Source organism: Fulmarus glacialis, unplaced genomic scaffold, assembly GCF_000690835.1.
Source record: "Fulmarus glacialis isolate BGI_N327 unplaced genomic scaffold, ASM69083v1 scaffold7128, whole genome shotgun sequence".
NCBI classification, from domain to species: Eukaryota; Metazoa; Chordata; class Aves; order Procellariiformes; family Procellariidae; genus Fulmarus; species Fulmarus glacialis.
Window position 1 is genome coordinate 32754 of NW_009227562.1, and position 19134 is coordinate 51887.

General features: G+C 42.3%; 1 protein-coding gene across 1 annotated transcript in view; it reads left to right on the forward strand.

The window, feature by feature from the left end:
* The window catches only part of KTN1 (kinectin 1 (kinesin receptor)), a 55063-nt gene that overhangs the window by 9995 nt on the left and 25934 nt on the right, over positions 1–19134 (forward strand). Inside the window, 16 exon segments of the mRNA XM_009583183.1 lie at positions 2326–2466; positions 4596–4702; positions 6290–6422; positions 7450–7537; positions 7831–7997; positions 8659–8727; positions 10543–10580; positions 11177–11267; positions 11587–11655; positions 12395–12432; positions 12550–12640; positions 15182–15250; positions 16587–16621; positions 16757–16847; positions 17762–17830; positions 18715–18752. Coding sequence (XP_009581478.1) covers positions 2326–2466; positions 4596–4702; positions 6290–6422; positions 7450–7537; positions 7831–7997; positions 8659–8727; positions 10543–10580; positions 11177–11267; positions 11587–11655; positions 12395–12432; positions 12550–12640; positions 15182–15250; positions 16587–16621; positions 16757–16847; positions 17762–17830; positions 18715–18752 — 1334 coding nt within the window.

The window sequence follows — 19134 nt, forward strand, 5'->3', positions numbered from 1 at the left end:
TTAATTTGGTACATACTCTAGCATTCACATGCTTGTGTGCTTCTAGGCACAACAATCATCAGTTTTCTTAAGAAGGAAGGTACAGAAAATGTAGACTGCCTGATTAGCCCCTTGAGTTGCAGCTCTGACTGCTTTAGACTTACAGGGTTGCTGATGTACCACTGTCAAGACTAGTTTATGAAACTTGACTCTTTTTTTTTATGAAGGTTTCAGAGGAAAGCAGGTACGGTAGAACAAATAGGCAGTATGGAGTGAATTGGAGACTCTTCTGGGGGGAGGATTCTTATGTTTTGGCTAGTTTGGAAGCACACAGGCATTAGGCTCAGGAAGATTGTGTTGTGGGACAAAAGTTGGGCACAGAAAGCTGGGTGGCTGAAGATGGGAGCAGAATGGCCAGTGGGCACGGGAGCCTTGACGGATGAGAAGGGAAGAAAGGAGTGGGTGTTGAGCTCCTGGCAGGGCACAGGTAGGTGTATATTTGCAGGTGGTATCGAGAGGTTTGGGATAGTCAATATGTAACTGTAGGAAGAAAGGACTTGCGATGTGTTTGGAGAAAAACTCTGGCTCAGGATTGCAGGATGAAAGGGGGGGAGGCATCTGCTGCTGAAGAAGCAGAGGGAATGTATGAAGGAGCCTGGGTGTGGGGGAAGCTGATGTGGTTGGGGAAAAAACATCTGCAAAGTGGTGCTTGTGAAGGCAAGGCAGGAGCTGCGGAGAAGTAGGGGTCATCGGGGGTTTTTGCCATCTGGACTGGGGGAGGGAAGGGAGAAGGAGAGATAAATAGGCTGCAAGCTGGGAGAAAATCGGTAAAAGCAAAGTTGCTGCAGTGCTAAAGTATCAGGATAAACAAGGGAAAAAGCTCAGCTTGACTGACAAAAAGCTCTTATCTTCTAATGAACATGTTTGTCTGAAAACACTGCCAAAAGCCACGGAAGGACTTTACGGTGCAGAGATGTTCCTGCAGGGGTGTTGATAAAGATGATAACTGGAGAGGATAAATGAGAGCAAGAGGTGCCTGACCTCGGAGGTATTTGGCAAAACGCAAGCTAGGTGAAAGTTAATCTTCCCGGGATCTCTGGCACTGCCTTGACAGGGTAGCTGAGTTAGTGAGGATTGCAGATGGATGGTGGAAGTGGTGGAGGGGTAGAAGGAAGCTGCAATATGTCCTGGTGCCCTTCTTTTTGTTGCATCTTTGCAGATGCAGATGTAACACGGAGAAGGCTTTGTGTCAAGCTGTTTACACTGTATTTGCAAAAGTGACTTAAAACATCTGGTGTGACTCAAGTTTCTAAATGCCTCCGTGAACATGAGCTTGGGAACTCATGTCAGTTACTTCATTCGGGGGGAACAGCCTCCTGAAGCTAGTAAGTTGGATCTAAAAGAGAGAATAGCTTTTATTTAAATTAAAATGTGGAAAAAGCTATAATCACTCTGAGGAGATGGAGGGTATTCAGGCTAATAATTTAGAGCACTTAAATTATGTGTCTGGCACTGTGAGGAGCTGCGTGCTGTGCTGCGTAGCTGGAGACACCTGAAGCTTAGATGGTACAAATACCTCGTTCTGCAATGGGAGCTTGCTGAAAGCTGCACTTAATGTTTTTGCTTACTACAGCAAGTGCATTTATATTGCAGAGCAGCAGCTCTATGGATTTCTTAGGTGTCTGGGTTGCATTACTAGCTAATAAATGATTAATCTAAATAAAAATGTGTATTTTTATTTGAAAGCTGTAGTATGGCATCATGCTGGTGGGATTCAGGGCTTCTCTGGCTGTTTCTGGGTACTAGTAGCAGCCCATCTCCTCTGGCAAAACTGTTGGCTTTGCAACCTGCTACAAAGCAATTATTTGCTCTAAAATGCTCTGTAGTTTTGCCGCAGTTTACCTGCATTCCTCCATTTTGCTGAACTTGGGATGAAAATCTAAGCTCTATCCTGTGTGATATCTGTAGTTTTAATTGTTAGGACTCTCTGTAGTTTGGCCAAACTCGATAGAAGAGCTGGAGTCTTATTTCTGAGGCAACAGAAGAGCAGTGTTTAAATTGGCAAACCTCTTTTTAATAAACGTGAAATTACGCTGATCCTAAATCCTCATAAAGGTGCTGGTCAGGTCTAATGCTGTAATTTCTCTGAGTAAAGATTGATGCTGACTTTGATTTGATTCACACTTTGATTGTGCATCATTATTGATGCATAACTATATTTTTAGTTATCTTAAAACACTCACGCACACTTGCTATATTTTTAGTTATCTTAAAACACTCACTCTTAGACTCTACAAAGGAGCAGTAGATGACTTCTTTCCCTTTTTCCTTTCATTCCCACCAAAGGAGCTGGTTGCAGAAAAGGAGAGAAACGGCTTGCTTACAGCGAAAATGCGAGAGCGCATCAACACGCTAGAAAAGGAGCACGGCACTTTCCAGAGTAAAATACACGTTAGCTACCAAGAATCTCAGCAGATGAAGATAAAGGTAAATGCTTTACCAAAACTGTTCAAGTTGATGTTCATGCACAAGCAGGTCAGTGCTGAGAAACCTTTGCTTTAGCCAGGGTGCAGTATTTGTTGTTTGCTCAGACAGAAACTGGCTTCACTAGTTACCCTGAGCCTTGAATACAGTGTGCTGGTAGCTGGTGGTGTAACACATCTGCATGAGCATGGGAAACTCTGTGGCAGTTTCCTGACTTCAGAGAAAGACAAGAAGTTCTCATAGGTGACTTTCGTAGTCTGTAAAAGACCAGTGCTAGCTAGGCAGCTGGTCTCTGATCTTAGTTACTTTTGCTTTATGGTATTCTGCTGAAATGTTATTCAATTTAAGTGTAAAATCTAACTGAAAAACTCAACTTAAGAGAGCCACTAGTGCTGATGATCATTTACCAGCTGATAAATCTCATTTTTTTTTAAAATTATAGTACAGAGTGATACCATAGCATAATATGCAAAAAATATCATTGCCTAGGAGAGTGCTTTGCTGAAAATATTTGAAGGGCAGACACTTGCATTTTAAGACCCTTTTTACTCTCTCCTGAAGTTGCATTATAATGGAGTGACCTCAGAAGAGTTTGTTTTATCAGATTAAAAAATTTGATTTAAAGTTTTCTCAGAAAAATGGCCCCTCTTAAACCAACTTGACTGGTGCTTAGGTTTGACACTCTAGTATTTTTTCCTATGTAAATGTCACAGCATGAAGCCGAGCGTGTGAACTTTTCAGCTTTAATACTTTATCTTCTGTCTCGGCACTTTGGAGAGTAGCATCTATGCAGTTTTGGAGCAAAACTATGTTCTCCAGAGCAGAGGCAACTTCATTTGAACCTATACAGACAACTGCATATTGAGAGGGTCTTGCAGCTGGCTGGGAAGAGTGAAGGAGATCTGGGCACAACTGGGTTGGTTTTGCAGACACTGCTGTGGCAGGCAAAGCTGGAGAAAGGGTGTGCAGAGGAACCAGTGCTCTGGTTCTGCTCCCCCTGCTGATGTGCTGTAGCATTGCAGAGAAGCTGAAACTTAATTGTCCAAGCTTCCAGTTATATGGTGCTTGTGTCCTTGCTTCTGTTGGCATCTTGTATATCTGTTGGCATTAAAAAAAAAAAAGGGGGGGGAGGACACGACCAAGAGAACTCCCCAACAAACATCCAGGGACCAGCTTGTTATGTGTGTTGGTGCTGAATTGGAGGTAGCTGCCCTACAAGGGACTGCTATCTCCTGCTGTGGTTGTTACGCAAACATTTGTTTGGATTTTTTTATATACAAAATCCTCATTGGTGAGTCAGCCATATGATGAAACTGGGTCTTGGAAATGGTGTCAGCCATATCTACAAACTGGCACTGGGAGAGAAAGAAAGTATTATAGCTCTATGTGCTTGAGAGGATTTTCAAAGCAGGCTGTTGGGCTGTAAGAACAGCTATGCTGTCGTCTGCATATGCAGAGTCCATTTTTCACCTCTGAATCCTGTCTTTTGATTTTGTTTGCACTATCCTGAAGCAGCCTTAGGTTATCAGGGACTTTCTCTGCCACATTTTCAAACAGTGTTGGAAATGCAGGTGAAGCATATTATTGCCTAAATAATCTATTTCACAACCTTGACTTCAGGATATTAGATGAGAACTAGCCTTTTGCAATTTACATGATATAATCTGTGTATTGTTAGTTATTTTATACTTTTTCGGCTTTGCTTAAAGGCTTTGTAAACTTCTAGTGTTAATTCACAGTGCATTTATTTTATTTCCTTTTGGAAAAGTAATATATTGATATCCAGTTATTGACAAGTATCTAAAGTTATATAGCTGAGCAATTGGTATCCTAAGTGACACTTGTGTAGTTTTTAAACGCACAAACAAAAAACGTTGCCTTGATAAATAGGTGGATACACTGGTATAAAAGGAAACCGGTGCTTTAATTTGAGCAAGAGGGTCTGAGTTGCACAGTTTAGTTTAAGGGTGGGTGTGTGAGGAAGGACGTAAAGCTGCCCCTCTCCCAAAAAAGCCACTTAGTTTTATTTACTTTAACTGTTGTGATATCTTATCTACGGTTGCAAGTTATTGGGTTTTTTATTTCTCCTTAGTTTAATCTTTTTTGGAATTGATTTTTTTCTTCCCCATCAGTTCCAGCAACTCCGTGAGCAGATGGAGGCAGAAATAAGCCACCTGAAGCAGGAAAATGGTATCCTGAGAGATGCTGTCAGTACTTCTACCAATCAAATGGAGAGCAAGTATGTTAGCGGCTACTCGGAGCTCTGTGTGTTTTTAAGCCTTCCCTGAAGAGTTGTTCTGGCTTCTGCTCCTTTTGTTTCCATCTCCTTGGCTGTCTCTGAATTTGTGGTTAAACTAGGAACACAGTTATTTTGGGCTGGGGAGGTAGCTATTTGTATTTGCATTGAGCCAAGGCTTTCAAAACAGATTATTGTCTTTTATCAATTTGATGCCTGAGCTTTTAGAGGGTGGGTGCTGAGGCTTTAGCAGAAAGAAGTGCAGAAGTGCTCAGCCACAGTTAGTGTTTTTGGCAGGGTATGAATCCTTTCCCCTGGGGCTTTAGGAGAGGTGCTGATGCTGGTTTCTTGGGAGAACAGCAGCTCTAAACTTATAAATTGGTCTTGCAATAAGGAAAAAATATCAACACCCTGCAGTTAATGATACCGCTGGGGTGGCACTTGGATTTGTCTGCTGGTATTGCAAATGTTTGGAGAAGCAAAAAGACATCTCAAGGTTTTCTTTTGTGAGTTATCACTTAAGCTGCCCCTGAGCTGGCAGAGAGGATTGTATGTATTGTGGTAAAAGCTGAGCGCTCTGGTAAGGTGTGTAGTCAGACGGGTGAATTGCTGCCAGTGGGCTTCTGCCTATAGAAAGCAAAACCAACACTTATATGCTCTCAGATATTTCTTACTGCTGGAGACTAGAATGTCAAAACCATTCTCAGGACTTGGAAGGGGCTCAGTATCTTCCTTTTCTGGCTATGCTGTTTTTGCAGAGATACTGCTTCTATATGGACCTTTCCATTAACAGCTTCTGCACTGCCAAGTGCAGCTCAGCAGAGGTGTCCTGCTGGGGCATGTGTCTGCTCCCTGCATGTGTCCTGCTGGGGCGGGTTGATATAACGAGTGCTTGGAGAAGGGTACTGGTACCCTGATTTTAGGTGTCCTGTTCGTAGAAATGAGGCATCGTTATCTCTTAGACAGTTTTCTTAAAATCCTTAATTCAGACAAACTTAAGATAAAAATAAAATGCTTTTTATTTGCTTAGACACAAAGGGGAGCCTTTTAAAATTCTTCCCTTGGGCTACACAAATGCATCTTCTCTCCTTAAGTGAGAGAGTGCATCAGATACCTTCATAAGTTAATAGATAAGTCAAGGCCAGCAGACAATGTATAGTCCAAAATGATACATGCAATTAGTAGTCCAGGAGGAATAGTCTTGAGTAAGTCTGAGATAGATGATCCTTTATGGGAAAAGGAAAGGAATGTGAATTTCGATGTGAGACCTTTCCTTATGCTGAACCTCTTCAGTTTATATAAGCCTGTCCAAACTATGCCCATCAGCTTGCAAACATTTCAAAGGAACTGATGCTTGTGGCTTACTGCTGACCTTTTGTTTCTGACTCAGTGGGTTGTAGCTGCTGTGCTGATGGCCAACAGTACCTGACCCTCATCCCTTTCCTAGGATGAAGTGGTGTGAAGAAATAAAAAAACCCCACCCAGTACAGCCCTCTGGCTGCAAATATAGGACTTGGTGTTGATATTTGAGTAGCTGTTGTTATGGCCTATGCTTCTTGTAAAAAAAGCTGTGAAAATGTTTATTTTTAGGCAGTCGGCTGAACTGAACAAACTGCGCCAGGATTACGCTAGGCTGGTGAATGAGCTGGGAGAGAAGAGCAGTAAGTTGCAGCAAGAGGAGCTCCAGAAGAAGAACGCAGAGCAGGCAGTTGCTCAGCTAAAGGTGATTTGGGTTTTCTCTGCTTGTCGAGTTGTGCTCGAGGCTTTATCTGAGCCAAGTTATGATTCGGACAGGATGTGAGGCATGTGAGAATCGCTTTAGCTGTTTCCCTGGCCACTAAATCTCTCTGTCGTCTCTGTGTGCACAAGGATCTATTTTCAGATAGGCTGAGCCAGCCTATGGGCTTATTTAATGTTTTTATTCAGTACTCTGGGTTTTGAGTGATTAGAAAGCTCCCTATGAAGTGAAACTTACCCTTCCAGGTAAATATCTTTGAAAAGCTTAACTGGTGATGTTGAACTTTGTTTTCTATGAGCATACAATTCCAGCAAGATTTGATATTTTGGAGCAGTTCATCTAGATAGCATTGACCTTATGTGATTTTTATTTGAAACGACATGCTTTTGCTTCAATGTATGTTTTAAATTTTTAAATAAATATACTTTTTTTAAGAGTTAAAATGTAAACGGACTGGCTTCTGGATGCACCTCTTTCCTTTTCTTTGGAAGAAAAGGTCTTTTGTATTAATATTTTTTTTTCAGAAGAGAAACCTTGTGTTTTTGAGTGAGAATGCCAGTCCAGAGCTCATTACTTTTTTTGTATTTGCAATTAAGCCCTAGTTACCAGAAATTCTCCCTGCCTCTAGCCCTTGCAGGTGGAGAGTTGGTATCTAGAGTTGAGACATGTTTTAGATGCAGATTTACGTGATGTATCGCTAGTCTGGCTTCTAGTGTTAATTCTGAACTTGCAGGGCAAAGATGCTACGCTTTCATATTACAAAAACTATTCTGTTAAGAGTCTATAATGAAATCCTGTTTGCAATTTGCCTTTCAAATTAATAGGCTAAACTACTCCAGGAGGAGGATTACAGGGCGCTCTGTCTCTCTGATGTGCCCTAATGAAAACAAGAAACAATTTTACTTCATTGCCATCTGTTTTGGGAATAACACTGAAGAGATGCACTCTGAATGTTTCAAAAAATAAATTAAAGGTTAGACTTCTTTTCATCCACTCTCTCTTCAATGTGAAGGTCCAGCAGCAGGAAGCAGAGAGAAGGTGGGAAGAAATCCAGGCTTATCTCAGGAAAAGAACAGCAGAACACGAAGCAGCACAACAAGGCATGTAATACAAAATTCCCAAATAATGCTTACTGCAGTGATTTGGCTGTTGCCACCTGTAAAAAAGGGCATTACTGAGTAAATGGCTTAAAGCTCAGGTGAAGTCAGTACTGCTTCAGCACCCTGGGGAAATAGTGTGTTGTGATACCAGTTAGTTTGAATGCTGATGAGAGAGCTGAACCTTGGGTTGCTGGAATGAGGCTTCTCATCAGCCTCCCTGTTTACAGTGAAAATTATTTCCCCCAAAGTTAAATATTTACTGCTGAATTAAAATCCTGACATTTCTGCTACAGATGTGCAGAATAAGCTTGTGGCCAAAGAAAATGAAATCCAGAGCTTGCACAGTAAACTTACTGACACAATGGTGTCAAAACAGCAGCTGGAGCAGAGGATGTTGCAGTTAATGGAAGCTGAGCAAAAGAGAGCTACTGCGGAGGACTCCATGCAAATGCAGGTGCAGGTAGTATTGCTCAAGTATCTTAAGGGTTTGGTGTTTTTTTTTCCTCCCCCTTTGTGCCTATGGAAACACAATAGTATCCTTGAAATGCTGCTTTAGTAAAGCTTTCCCACTGAATAAAGAATGAGAAGACTGTGTGCCAGTCTGCCAGTCTATCATCCGGCAACTTATGAAGTGCAACCTTGTGTGTGGTGCTGTGAGGAGGTCTGGGGCCATCTCAGACCAGAGAAGCACTCCAGGCCAGTCAGAAAAATGTGCTGACCCGGGCAATTTCCCAAGCTATGAAATGACGCTGTGGTCTGGGGAACACCCTGGAAGAGCAGCCATGTACTGTTGATGTTTGTGTGAGCTCTTCTGGAGTGATCTCTCTTCTCCTGGCATCAAGTGGTGAGAGGCAGTGTCAACATAGCTCTTGAGGGCTTCAGGGAAACCAAATGGCGTACGGTGGGGCAGGGAATATTTTTCTCTTGACACAGAACAGGTTCTTATGCTTCCACTCAAACTGGTTGATCTTAGTGGGGAGAAAAATAGCATCTTTGAAAAGTGTCTGACATGTAAATGCTAAACTGTTCTTACTAACGTAATCATGGCTAAGAGCTAATCCTAGCAAAAGTTGACTAGCTGCAGATCTCAGCCTGCTTTTCTTTCTGTGCTCTCTTACAAGGAGCTGATAGAGCAGAATGATGCTTTGAATGCTCAGCTTCAGAAGTTTCATTCACAAATGGCAGCCCAGGTACAGCATGTTCTCAGACTTTCTTTTGTAGTCATGGATTGTGAACTTTTAATGAAAGTCAGTTTTTTTTTTTTGTAGCTGGATATGAGTTATGTCATGCTGAAAGCAAAGACTTGTTAGCATCCTCTTTTCTAATGTTTCTCAAACTGGTTTAAAACTTAAGCTTCTGCTGTCCTTTTGGGGGAAAACATCCACTTATTTCCTCCTGTAGTGGCTTTCATTTATAACCAAAGGGTAGAATACCTTTTTGAATGTTTGTTTTCCTGTACCTTTGCATGTGTACAATTCTGTCTTGTGGTTCTTTGGTCTTTTTGCAGTCCTCCTGTGAACCACCTGATCATGCTTTTCCCTTGTGCATCAGGTTGAAAAACAGTGTCTTATGGTAGCTCCCATATAAAATGTTTGTCCATTCCAGTGGTGATTTCTGTGCAGAAGGAAAAAAAACCCACCAAAACCCCACCAAATGTGCGCAATGCCTTTCTCAATTCTTTTAATCTCTAAAATTTTAGTTTGACTAGTTTCTTTGAGAAATGATTTCTGTTGTAAACACTATGTAAAACCTCAGAGTCACTGAATTTACTTTCATGTAGAGCTAGGTCACAGAAGTCAGCTCAGAAAGGCCATAACTTCTGTGGGCACAAGTGGAGACTGTTCCTATGCAGTTGGGTGCTGCATTCTTTTAATCGTGGATGTGCTTGATGTAGTTTGATTAAATTCGACATCAGACTGAAAATGCATCATCTGGCTTTGCTTGAAGTGCTTTAACCTATTGGGTGGGGAGAGTAGCGAAGGAAGAGGCACTCTGGATTTACGGCATCTTCATGACCTAATCCTCTCATCCCAGTCCTTTAAAAGGGCTTTGAAAATAAGTTCCCTAGGGAAATTTTACTTTTTAGCTCTGGGTTACATAAGGAAGCTGTTGGAAAGAGGTGTGTGCGCTTTTGCCATGTAGCCCCACTGGCCATGAAAATGCACCCACCATGGATAGTGGGTGTGAAAATAGCACATTGGGGAAGCGAGGTTGGACTGGATACTGCTCTGGACATCAGGGTTGATGAAACTGTTTTGGTCATTAAGGAGACCCTCTGGGACTGGAACTACTTGTTCCCTTTTTTTCCCTCTGATGCTGTTCTCTGTGGTATGATCTCAATAAGGCAGTATAGGAATTGCTACAGGGTCCCATGGGCACAAGCTCTGCGAGATCCAGGATTTTGGGGGAGGGTAAGGCTAGATAAGGAGAACCACGTATCTGAAGCACAAGAGAACATGGAAGTTTTGCCACAGCTGCTACCAAACTGGGTGTGAAACAGTCTGCAGAGGTCCCTTAGTGCCGTGATACCTAGTGTGATGGGTCTCTCCTGCCCTGTTGTGGGTGACCACATAGGAATAGGCTTTTTCCAGGGGTAAAAAATGCCACTTGCTGATTTTATGCGGCTGTTCCTAACGCAAGTCTTGATAACACTGTGCAGGGTTTTCTTTTTTTAAATTCGAGTGGTTTGTCAGCAGAATGTCCTGTAAAGCACTTAATCCTTGGGAGACAAGTGCTGGTGATCCCCGTGGCTTGTCTGAATCTGGTAAAGGGCAAATAAGATGGTTCATTTTTTCCCTTCATGTTGCCTTAGGCCAAAGGGGAAGGGACATTAGTATGTGCTGGTATTCCTTCAATGTTCCTTAGCCAGGAAATAGTTGGAAGTGTCCTGTGCCAGTTTAAAATAACTAGACAAATCTTACAAATGCTATTCCTGGCTCACTGTAGATGATGATTCTTTGACTTGCTTTACTTTCAGCTATTTTTTCTTTTTTTTCCTTCTGCAGACCTCAGCTTCAGTCCTGGCAGAAGAACTACACAAAGTGTGAGCATTCATTTCCTCTGGTATTTGGGAGGTGTTACTGGCTTTTAATGTGTGCCACCGTTCCTCCACACACGTGCAGTGTGTATAGGAGGGACTGGTGAAGGAAATGTTGCTATTTATGCTTTTAACTTCTCACCATGAGATTAACTTGGGAGCTTGGAAACCGCTTCCTGCGGATTTCCCTTCCGTGTCTGGCCTCAGGTTTGGAGTCTGTTGTACGTGGCTCTATATGCTACACAGAAAGCAATGTCTCCTCTCTTGTTTACCACTGCCTATGTGCAGTGTGCAGGAATGTGCGTGACCATGAGAATTGTTAATATTTGGGCTATATGGCCGTGCCAGGAGATTTCTCCCTTTGGGAGATGGGGTAGTTGTTGTGTTTCAGAGCTAGAGAATGTCTCATAAATTTTTGGCAAGCAAACAGTATTTAAAACAGATGGAAAAGCTTTTGGACCCAAAGTGTGCTGTCAGCAGGATTTAGAGTAGGAGCTGGACTTAAGGGCCAGCCTGTATTTTGTGTTTAGCCTGATGCTTCATGTACCACTTCCATCCAAGACCTTTTAGTACTGATATGTCATCATTTCTTATTTGTGCAGGATTGCGGAAAAGGACAAACAGATAAAGCAGATGGAAGACTCACTAGGCAATGAACATGCCAACTTAACCAGCAAGGAGGAAGAGCTCAAGGTATAATCAAAGCATGTGTAAATACCAGTTGATACAGGGAGAGGCTTGTTGGCTGCGTGTACAAAATGAAGCCCGCAAGGCTGCTGCCTTTGGGTCTAGAATCAGCTCTTTCAGCTACAGGTCTGCTGATTTTGCTTTTCTAGGCAAGGCCAATGCTTGATGCTGGGAAGCTGTTGATAAGAAAGCTAGAGGTTTTTCCTTTCTATTACCTCTAGAGTCCTTCAAAAAGTAACCTGAAATACTTTGCGCTGGAGAGTGAACTTACCTGAAATACTGTCTCTATGCCAAGTGCAAATATATTTCTTTCTCCTTCCTTCAGGTCTTACAGAATATGAACCTATCACTGAAATCAGAAGTACAGAAGTTACAAGCTCTGACAAATGAACAGGTAAAATAATTTTTTCATTAAATATTTAATTTTACTCTCTTCCCACAACCTATTCTGTCATAAATGCAAATGCAGATTAATTGGCTTTAAGCTAGCTGTGCTTAAGCACATTAAAGGTGTGAGGCTACCAAATCGGGCTAATACGCGATTCCCTGGGGTTCGTATAGCTGGTGGGAGGCCTACTTCTTACCCTTCCTTCACCAGCGAAATCTTTTTTTACTTGGCTGTCCAAGTTACGGAAGCAATCTGCTTGGTTGGTGTAGATTTGCAGGCATGCAGAGTGCAGGACACTCCACAGGAGTGAACGCAACTGTGCTTGAATATGCAGTCCTGGCATTTGCATACAAGGGTCATAAACATCCCTCTAAAAAACCCAAAAGCACACAAACCCCCCCGCCTCACCATAGTCGTCTTTTGGAACCAAAGAAAATGCTTTCCCTCTGTTACTGCTATGTGGCCTGTTCGTTAAAGAGGTAGAAGTGCAGTGTTTAATTAGAGATAATCCTGGTTGTCAGATGAATGTCTTCGAGATCATCTTCGCTGTGCGTAATTGCGTGCTTGCCTGGTATATATTGGTGTTTTAAAGTGCATGAAGATAAGCTTACCCCTTTCACTCTTGCTGGTGAATCATGTGCTGAGAGGCCAAATGACTTGTTCTAGCTTTTTAATATTGTGGATTGAAAGGTTGATTGAATCATGTGATGTATCCTAAGTCTGTGTTAATCCTCTTTATATCTAGGCTGCTGCTGCACATGAACTGGAAAGGATGCAGAAAAGGTAAATAGCTCTGGGATTTGATAAACAATGTTTGTCAGTCTTTTATGTTCTTTTGAATTGATGCTTTTTGTAAGACTTGGATGAGGAAACGTATTTAACTGTTCTGCTGTGTCTCAGCATTCACATCAAAGATGACAAAATAAGAACTCTTGAAGATCAGCTTCGAGAAGAACTTGCTCAGATTTCAAACACAAAAGAAGAATTCAAGGTAAGATACAGAATAGCTATTCTTGTGCTTATTTACAGTAAGTTTGCCAGACTTCAGAGGTTGCGGAGCAGTTCATACAATTAAATGATGATTTGTAAAATAGAACTGACTTTTGGGTGTTAAGGTAAATTACAGTATTCTGTCTGCAAGGCAAGAGCAATGTGGGATGTCACAATAGTAGCAATAGACTGTGCAGCAGAGTAAGAGATGGGGTAACACAAGTTAAATGTGGTTGTGAAGAGTGAGGTCTTTGAAATCTGGAAGAGGAGGTTGTTCAGTAAAAGCTGTTGTGGGTTTCCTGCATTCCACCTTCTAATATGACTTCCAGGGCCTCGGTATGAGCCTTTGTTGCTTGTGTTGTTGTGCTGTCAGGTCTTTTTTTCTTTTATTTTTTTCTTTTTTTTTCTGTTGGAGTTAGGTGTAAAAATGCTTTTTTTTCCTCCTACCATCTTCCAAATTTTTTCTTGTAAGGATGCAGCTAAATTGCCGAAGCTTTTAGTGCTGACATCTGGGTCTTCACAGCAGAGCTGATACTTGTTTCTAGATGGTGTATGCAGAGAGCAACGTAACTCCTTTTTCTGTCGGAGTTAGGTGTAAAAATGCTTTTTTTTTCCTCCTACCATCTTCCAGATTTTTTCTTGTAAGGATGCAGCTAAATTGCCGAAGCTTTTAGTGCTGACATCTGGGGTCTTCACAGCAGAGCTGATACTTGTTTCTAGATGGTGTATGCAGAGAGCAATGTAACTCCTCCTTGCCCTCTGCCACTTTAGGCTTTTTCTTCTGAACTTCAGCTGTTAGAAATAGACCTGCTTCCTGAGAAAGGTGATGATTCCATCTTTTTAACTCCTTTAAAGCACCCTGTTGGGTAGTGCTGCTTTTCCGATGCTTTTGGTGAAAGGTCACTCAGTCTGAATCTCATAATGTCAAAGGTAGGTTTGCTGGTGAGGAACAGGGCAGGTGGGTAGTGGCAGAGGCAGCATGGATTTTGTAGGGGAAGCCATGCCTCATGAGTCTCCTGGAGCTCTTTGAAGGTGTTAGCAAGGAGGTAGTAAATTTGGGTCACGTATTAAAGTGGCCCTTTCAAAGATGTTTTGATGAGAGTCCCTTGCAAATGCCCCGTAGTTTCTCTAAGCTGTCAGAGAATAAGAGGGAAGAAGTTTGCTCAATTAGTAGAATAAGAAACAAAGTACAACTTTAGATAGCTTTGTTATGAAGATCAGCTATCAAGTGAATCTTCAGTGGGGCATGTGCTGGGTAATGGGTGCATAAACAGTCTGGAAAGCAGAGTGGGGAGAGGTGGCAGGCTTGAGTAAGTCATTGACTCTCAAGTTAGTGACACTCTCAGGGCTTTCAGGGAGGTGGAACACTTGAAAATGGCAGGTGAAGTGGTGAAAATGAATACAAGGAGGAATAGTCTTAACTTCTGTAGAGTGACAGTTTCTGTGGTAACTGTTACCCAGGAAAAAGGCCTTAGAGGTGTTGTGGATGGTTATGTGCTGAAACCAACTCGGTGCTAAGTAATGGCAAAAATCAGCTGGAGGCAATTCTAGCAGTTCTTGGGAAGTGAATAGAGCATGGAACGCAGATCGTCATTGTCATGATACTGTGGAAATTCATAGTGTGCTCTCGGCATCAGTGTTGTGTACCCTTCTAGTCTCGTCTTCCTCCTGTCTTTGATCCCAAACATAAAGCCAGACCAGCTCTGCATTCAATGCTTCCACCTGAGGAAATGCTCTTTTTTCCCATGCACATGAAAGAGAGAAAAGCCAGGCTCAAAACAGAGTAATTCATTTAATCCTCACCATTGCTGTCCCTTCCTGCTTGTGTTGTCCCTGCAAGGCTTTGGGTCTGAAGCATAGATCATATGTTCTGCTTTTTGCTTTTGTAAAGCACCTAGCAATTCTTTAAAAAGACTTTGTAAAACAAAAAGCAGTATTAGAGGCGGATTTTTAAAATATATATGAGGAATCCAGACAGGCAGCCTGTCTGTTAAGGGCTGCTGCGGGAATGCTGGAGGGAAGACAAGGACTGCGGTATGGCTGTTTGTCTTGCCGATTCGCCTCTTTCCAGCCTGCAGTCGGACCAAAGTGTGGGAGCTGTGCAAACCTCTCTGCTGCTGGACTACTGGTTCCTTGCTGTGCATCCTCGGTGTAAAGGCAGCTGAAGAGAACTAGAGAGGTGATCCTAGACCATTTGCTTTGCCAGATGAGTGTTTTGTAAGAGGCAGCTATCAAATCTTGACATGATGCTGATACTGATTTAGGAGGAAAATGCACCTTCTCTTGCCTCTCTCACTTGGTACTGTCTGATCCTCTGCCAGGCAATAAAGATGGTAACAGCTGAATTTCTCATGGGAACATAAGGACAAAAGTAATACAGAAAAGCAAGAAAGAAGGGAAAAGGACTCTTTGTAGTCTTGTAGCTTCCAAAGAACTCAGTGTGACAACTTCTGTGCTATTTAATTACCTCATTGCCAAAATGAAAATGCCGTAGTTAGGGTTTGCAGTTCTGAACTGATAGAATGTTTAAATTTCCTTCCAGGTTCTCAAGGATCAAAACACAACTCTGCAAGCTGAAGTTCAGAAGCTGCAGACTGTCCTGTCTGAGCAGGTATAGCCAGTGTTTGCTGAGGTTGTATCAAATATCTTCTGTTCTTTTTAACTACTTCAGTATTTTTTTCTTCAGCTGGCCCTAGGCTGAGCCAGTTTGTGTCAAAGCCTGTTGCTTTTTAGGTATTTTTCTCTTCCATGGAGGGTTGAAGTAGGGCAGTTGTGGCTGTCCTCTAGACCTAGTCAAGATGTCTAGAAATGTCTATATTTTACCTCCCCTGAAGAATGCTAGCTTAACACAAGCGAAAACTTATTTCTGCAACCCCTCCCAGTTTTAATGGCAATCTTCTGGAATAAAAAAATCCCATGAGCAACCAGCGCTTCCAGGGGAGAGGGCTCTTACCGGGCTGTGGGGAGACCAGAGTAAGATCTTTACCCTACTTATTTTCTTCCATCCTGGAATGAATTCTCAAATCAGTAGTAACCAAAGAACAAACTCATGGAATGGGAACACTATTTACATCGTGATGTCTTTTGTCCCTTCTTTTCTGTATTTTTGCCCATGGCACACCTTCTGCAGCCAGTCTGACTGGTACTCACGCAGCATGCCGCAGGTTCAAAGCTGTTGTGTTGCTCAGCCCCATCTCCTTTGCGAGTGTTGGCTGGGAGAGCTCTTGTGAACACTCCTGACTTTGTACCATTGTGGAATGAGAAAACTTCCTGAAACACTGGAAAAAGACTTGCAGGACAGGAAACTTACTTCCTTTTCTGCACTGGTGTCTGCTAGCCAGGAGCTCCCTGTCTGGAGTGGCTCCCTTTCTTCTGGCGGAGAACCAGATTTGCAGCCTTACTCCCCTGGGTCTGGTTGATTTGGTGTCCTGTCTGAAATAGCGGGGCTGATTTTTCTTGGTAGCTGGCTTATGTTTCTCGTCTGGTCTCTCACAATGTGTTGTTGAGAAATCATAAATGCTCTGCTGAGTGAGCGTCAAGTGGAGCTCGTGGTTTTGCTAAATGCTCAAAAAAGGCAGATTTTTCAGGTACTGAGCTGGCTGCTGTGGATTAGATGCCGCACAGTGCTTGGTGTGCTTGACACTCCCTAGGATCATTGGGATCCTGTGTCCCACAGCATCTTGTCGCTAGAACACCTGTGGTCCATCAGTGTAAAATCATCAAGGCATTTAGGCTGGATCTGTACCTTCCCTGAAAGATTGACATCTTTGCTGCATCAATATTAGACACACGTGCCGTGAGGACATTCTGCCCCTATTTTATTTTCCCTTCTGCATTAGTGTGGTAACTAAGGTTCTGGTTAAGCTGATGCTCTCTAGTTATTTCCGTTTTTAAGATCCCAAACCATTATTGATCCAATTAATGATCACCTTGTTGTGTTTTTATAGGCGAACAAAGATTTGTTAGAGCAGATGGAAAGAAGGTAAGAAACTTTTTTTTTCTTTTGAATCAGAGGCTAAAATAAAGATCCAGTTTTCTTGGCAGCAGGGTTACTGTTGATAGCTAAACTGCCATCAAAGGTTAATTCTCTTCCTAATAATCACTTTTGATTTCTCAGCATGAGAGAGAGGGATGATAAAATCAAGACAGTTGAAGAGCTGCTTGAGGCAGGACTCATACAGGTGGCTAATAAAGAGGAGGAGCTGAAGGTAAAATCTCTCATATTATCTTTTTATGGGGAAGTAGAGATTAGGTGCTTTTGTACAAAGTGTATATTTGAGTGCTCATAGTGCAGTCTGGGATTATTCCCTTTGAATAGGAAAAGCATCTCGTGAAGACAAGGTTAAAACCTTTTTGGTAAGATAGGCTAAGCATGAGCATTGATGGTGTACAGTAAGTGCTTCTCTCTGCTTAGTCTAGAGCAGATTTTGCTAGGATGTTTACCTGGTGTCTTTTGGAATAAAGTGACTACATCTCCAGAGCTGTATTGGCTTAATCTGCAACAAATCTGTCTTTAGGAATGGGTGTTTTGTAAAAATTTAGTATTTAGCAGCATGGGGCTCTTGCATCTCTTTGCTTAGTTGGTAATCTGAAGGGTTAAATGGATCATAAACTAGTGACACTTCTGGGGTGATGCTAAAGGTACTTCCTTCCTGTTCTGTTTATAAAGAAGCTAATGATGAGAAATCTGGAAAGCCAGTACAAAAATCCCGATCTGTTTTCAGCTGGGTTTTGCTCGAAAGCTGTGTCCTGTCTACCTGGACATAGCCAAGAGAATGCTCACTTTCTTAATGCCCCTAAATTCCAGGTGCATTGCTGACACCCCTGTACTGGGGAGGGGTTGCACACTAGCAAACTGTCAGGTTACTAAGCAGCCAAAGATGTGAGCACATCACCTTGATGTTTCCCTGGACTCTAGCTTCCTATAGATTGAAATCCACTCGGAGTTGTCCATAATGAATAATTAGTCCATTGAATACTTTGGCTCCAACTGCTGCAGAGGGGGTCTCTTTCAGGCTTTCAAAGTCTTTAACTTTTTCTAAAAGAAATGACTTTTCTGTCAAGCTTAACCCTTTTTCCCCAACAAATGAGTCTTTCATTATCTGTGTGTCTGCTTTCAAAGGCACTGCGAATGGAAAATTCGTCCTTGAGAAAAGAACTTCAAAGTCTGCAAATTCAGCAATCGGAGCAGGTAGTACGTTTCATCTAAAACTTTTATTACACCTAAACTAAATCTAAAAGACTCTTGCTGTGGTTGCAAAAGTCAAGGGAAAAAGGTGAAGATGTCTTTGAAGCCTGTTGGCAAAGCATCCTGTTTTCTTCCAGCGTTGGTCTGGAAGCTGATACTTCTGTCAAACACTTCCTTTGCATAAGCATCAGAAAGAAGGCAGATGTAAAGGTTCCAATCAGTGGTGGTTCTGTGTTGGTCTGAGCTTGCCACGCACTGAAATGGCTGTGGATTGCTTTTTTCCCAGAAGCCTAGTGCAGCAAGTGTGGCTGGTAGGCAGCTCATACTGTATTGGCTTCATTATGCATATTTGAGCTTTCTAATGTTAATCCACACTTGTGCAGGTGTGACTTAGCCCCCTTCTGTTAATGTCTCTGTTCAGTGACACTGTCACAGTATTACTGTTTTCGATGCGCACTTGGTGCTGATCGGGAAATGCCTTTCCTTGACATCCAGCTCTGCTTGGACAGCTCAGGAGAGCACTTAGTTTCTAGAAAAACATTTATGGGAGAGGAGAAGCACAATAACTGTGGAGAGGTGTACAGTAGTGCCAGTATGAAAAGGTTAGCTGATCAGATGCTGGGCCTGAACCTCAGCCTCTCCTGGTAAAAATGGTGTGGGTTTACTTTTGTTTTCCTGGAACGTGCAGCAGACCTGGTATTATTGGTTTGCCAGGAACTGGAGACCAACAGCTAATTTTCTCAGGAGCAGCCAGATAGATAAAATTTTTAGGCTGCCACATTGTTTACCCAGTGCCAAAGAGCTCAAGCTCTCTACTCCTTACTTCTCGACACTTGCGGATAGTTTTTCTCTTCTGTTTTTCTAAGTTGAAGCTCTGTTTTGAATAGGTTTCCTTCCAATCACTGGTGGAAGAACTCCAGAAAGTGTAAGTTACTGCACAGATTTCATTTCTGATTGTTACTTCTGTCTGTCTTTATTCCGTGACTATAAGTGCTTTGCTTCCCTGAAATGATTTGCTTTTAACTGGGTGAAGTGTGTGTGTGGCAGGAAGCGTTATCACTTTGGAAACACGTCAAGTCAGATCAATACCTTTTGAAAATCCAGTTGCTTCTCTCCTAAGCAATTAACTTCATAAGCCTAACCTGGGCTAGATGAGGAATTGCACTGAATTGTCAGATAATTGTTTTTCTTCGGTAGTACTCTAAAAAGAGTGAGCTTGTTCGCGCTGTGTGTGTATTTGAAGTTGATAAATACTTTGCTGGAATGTCCAGTGAAGGTTGAAGTTAAGTGTGTGTCATTCCAGGGGA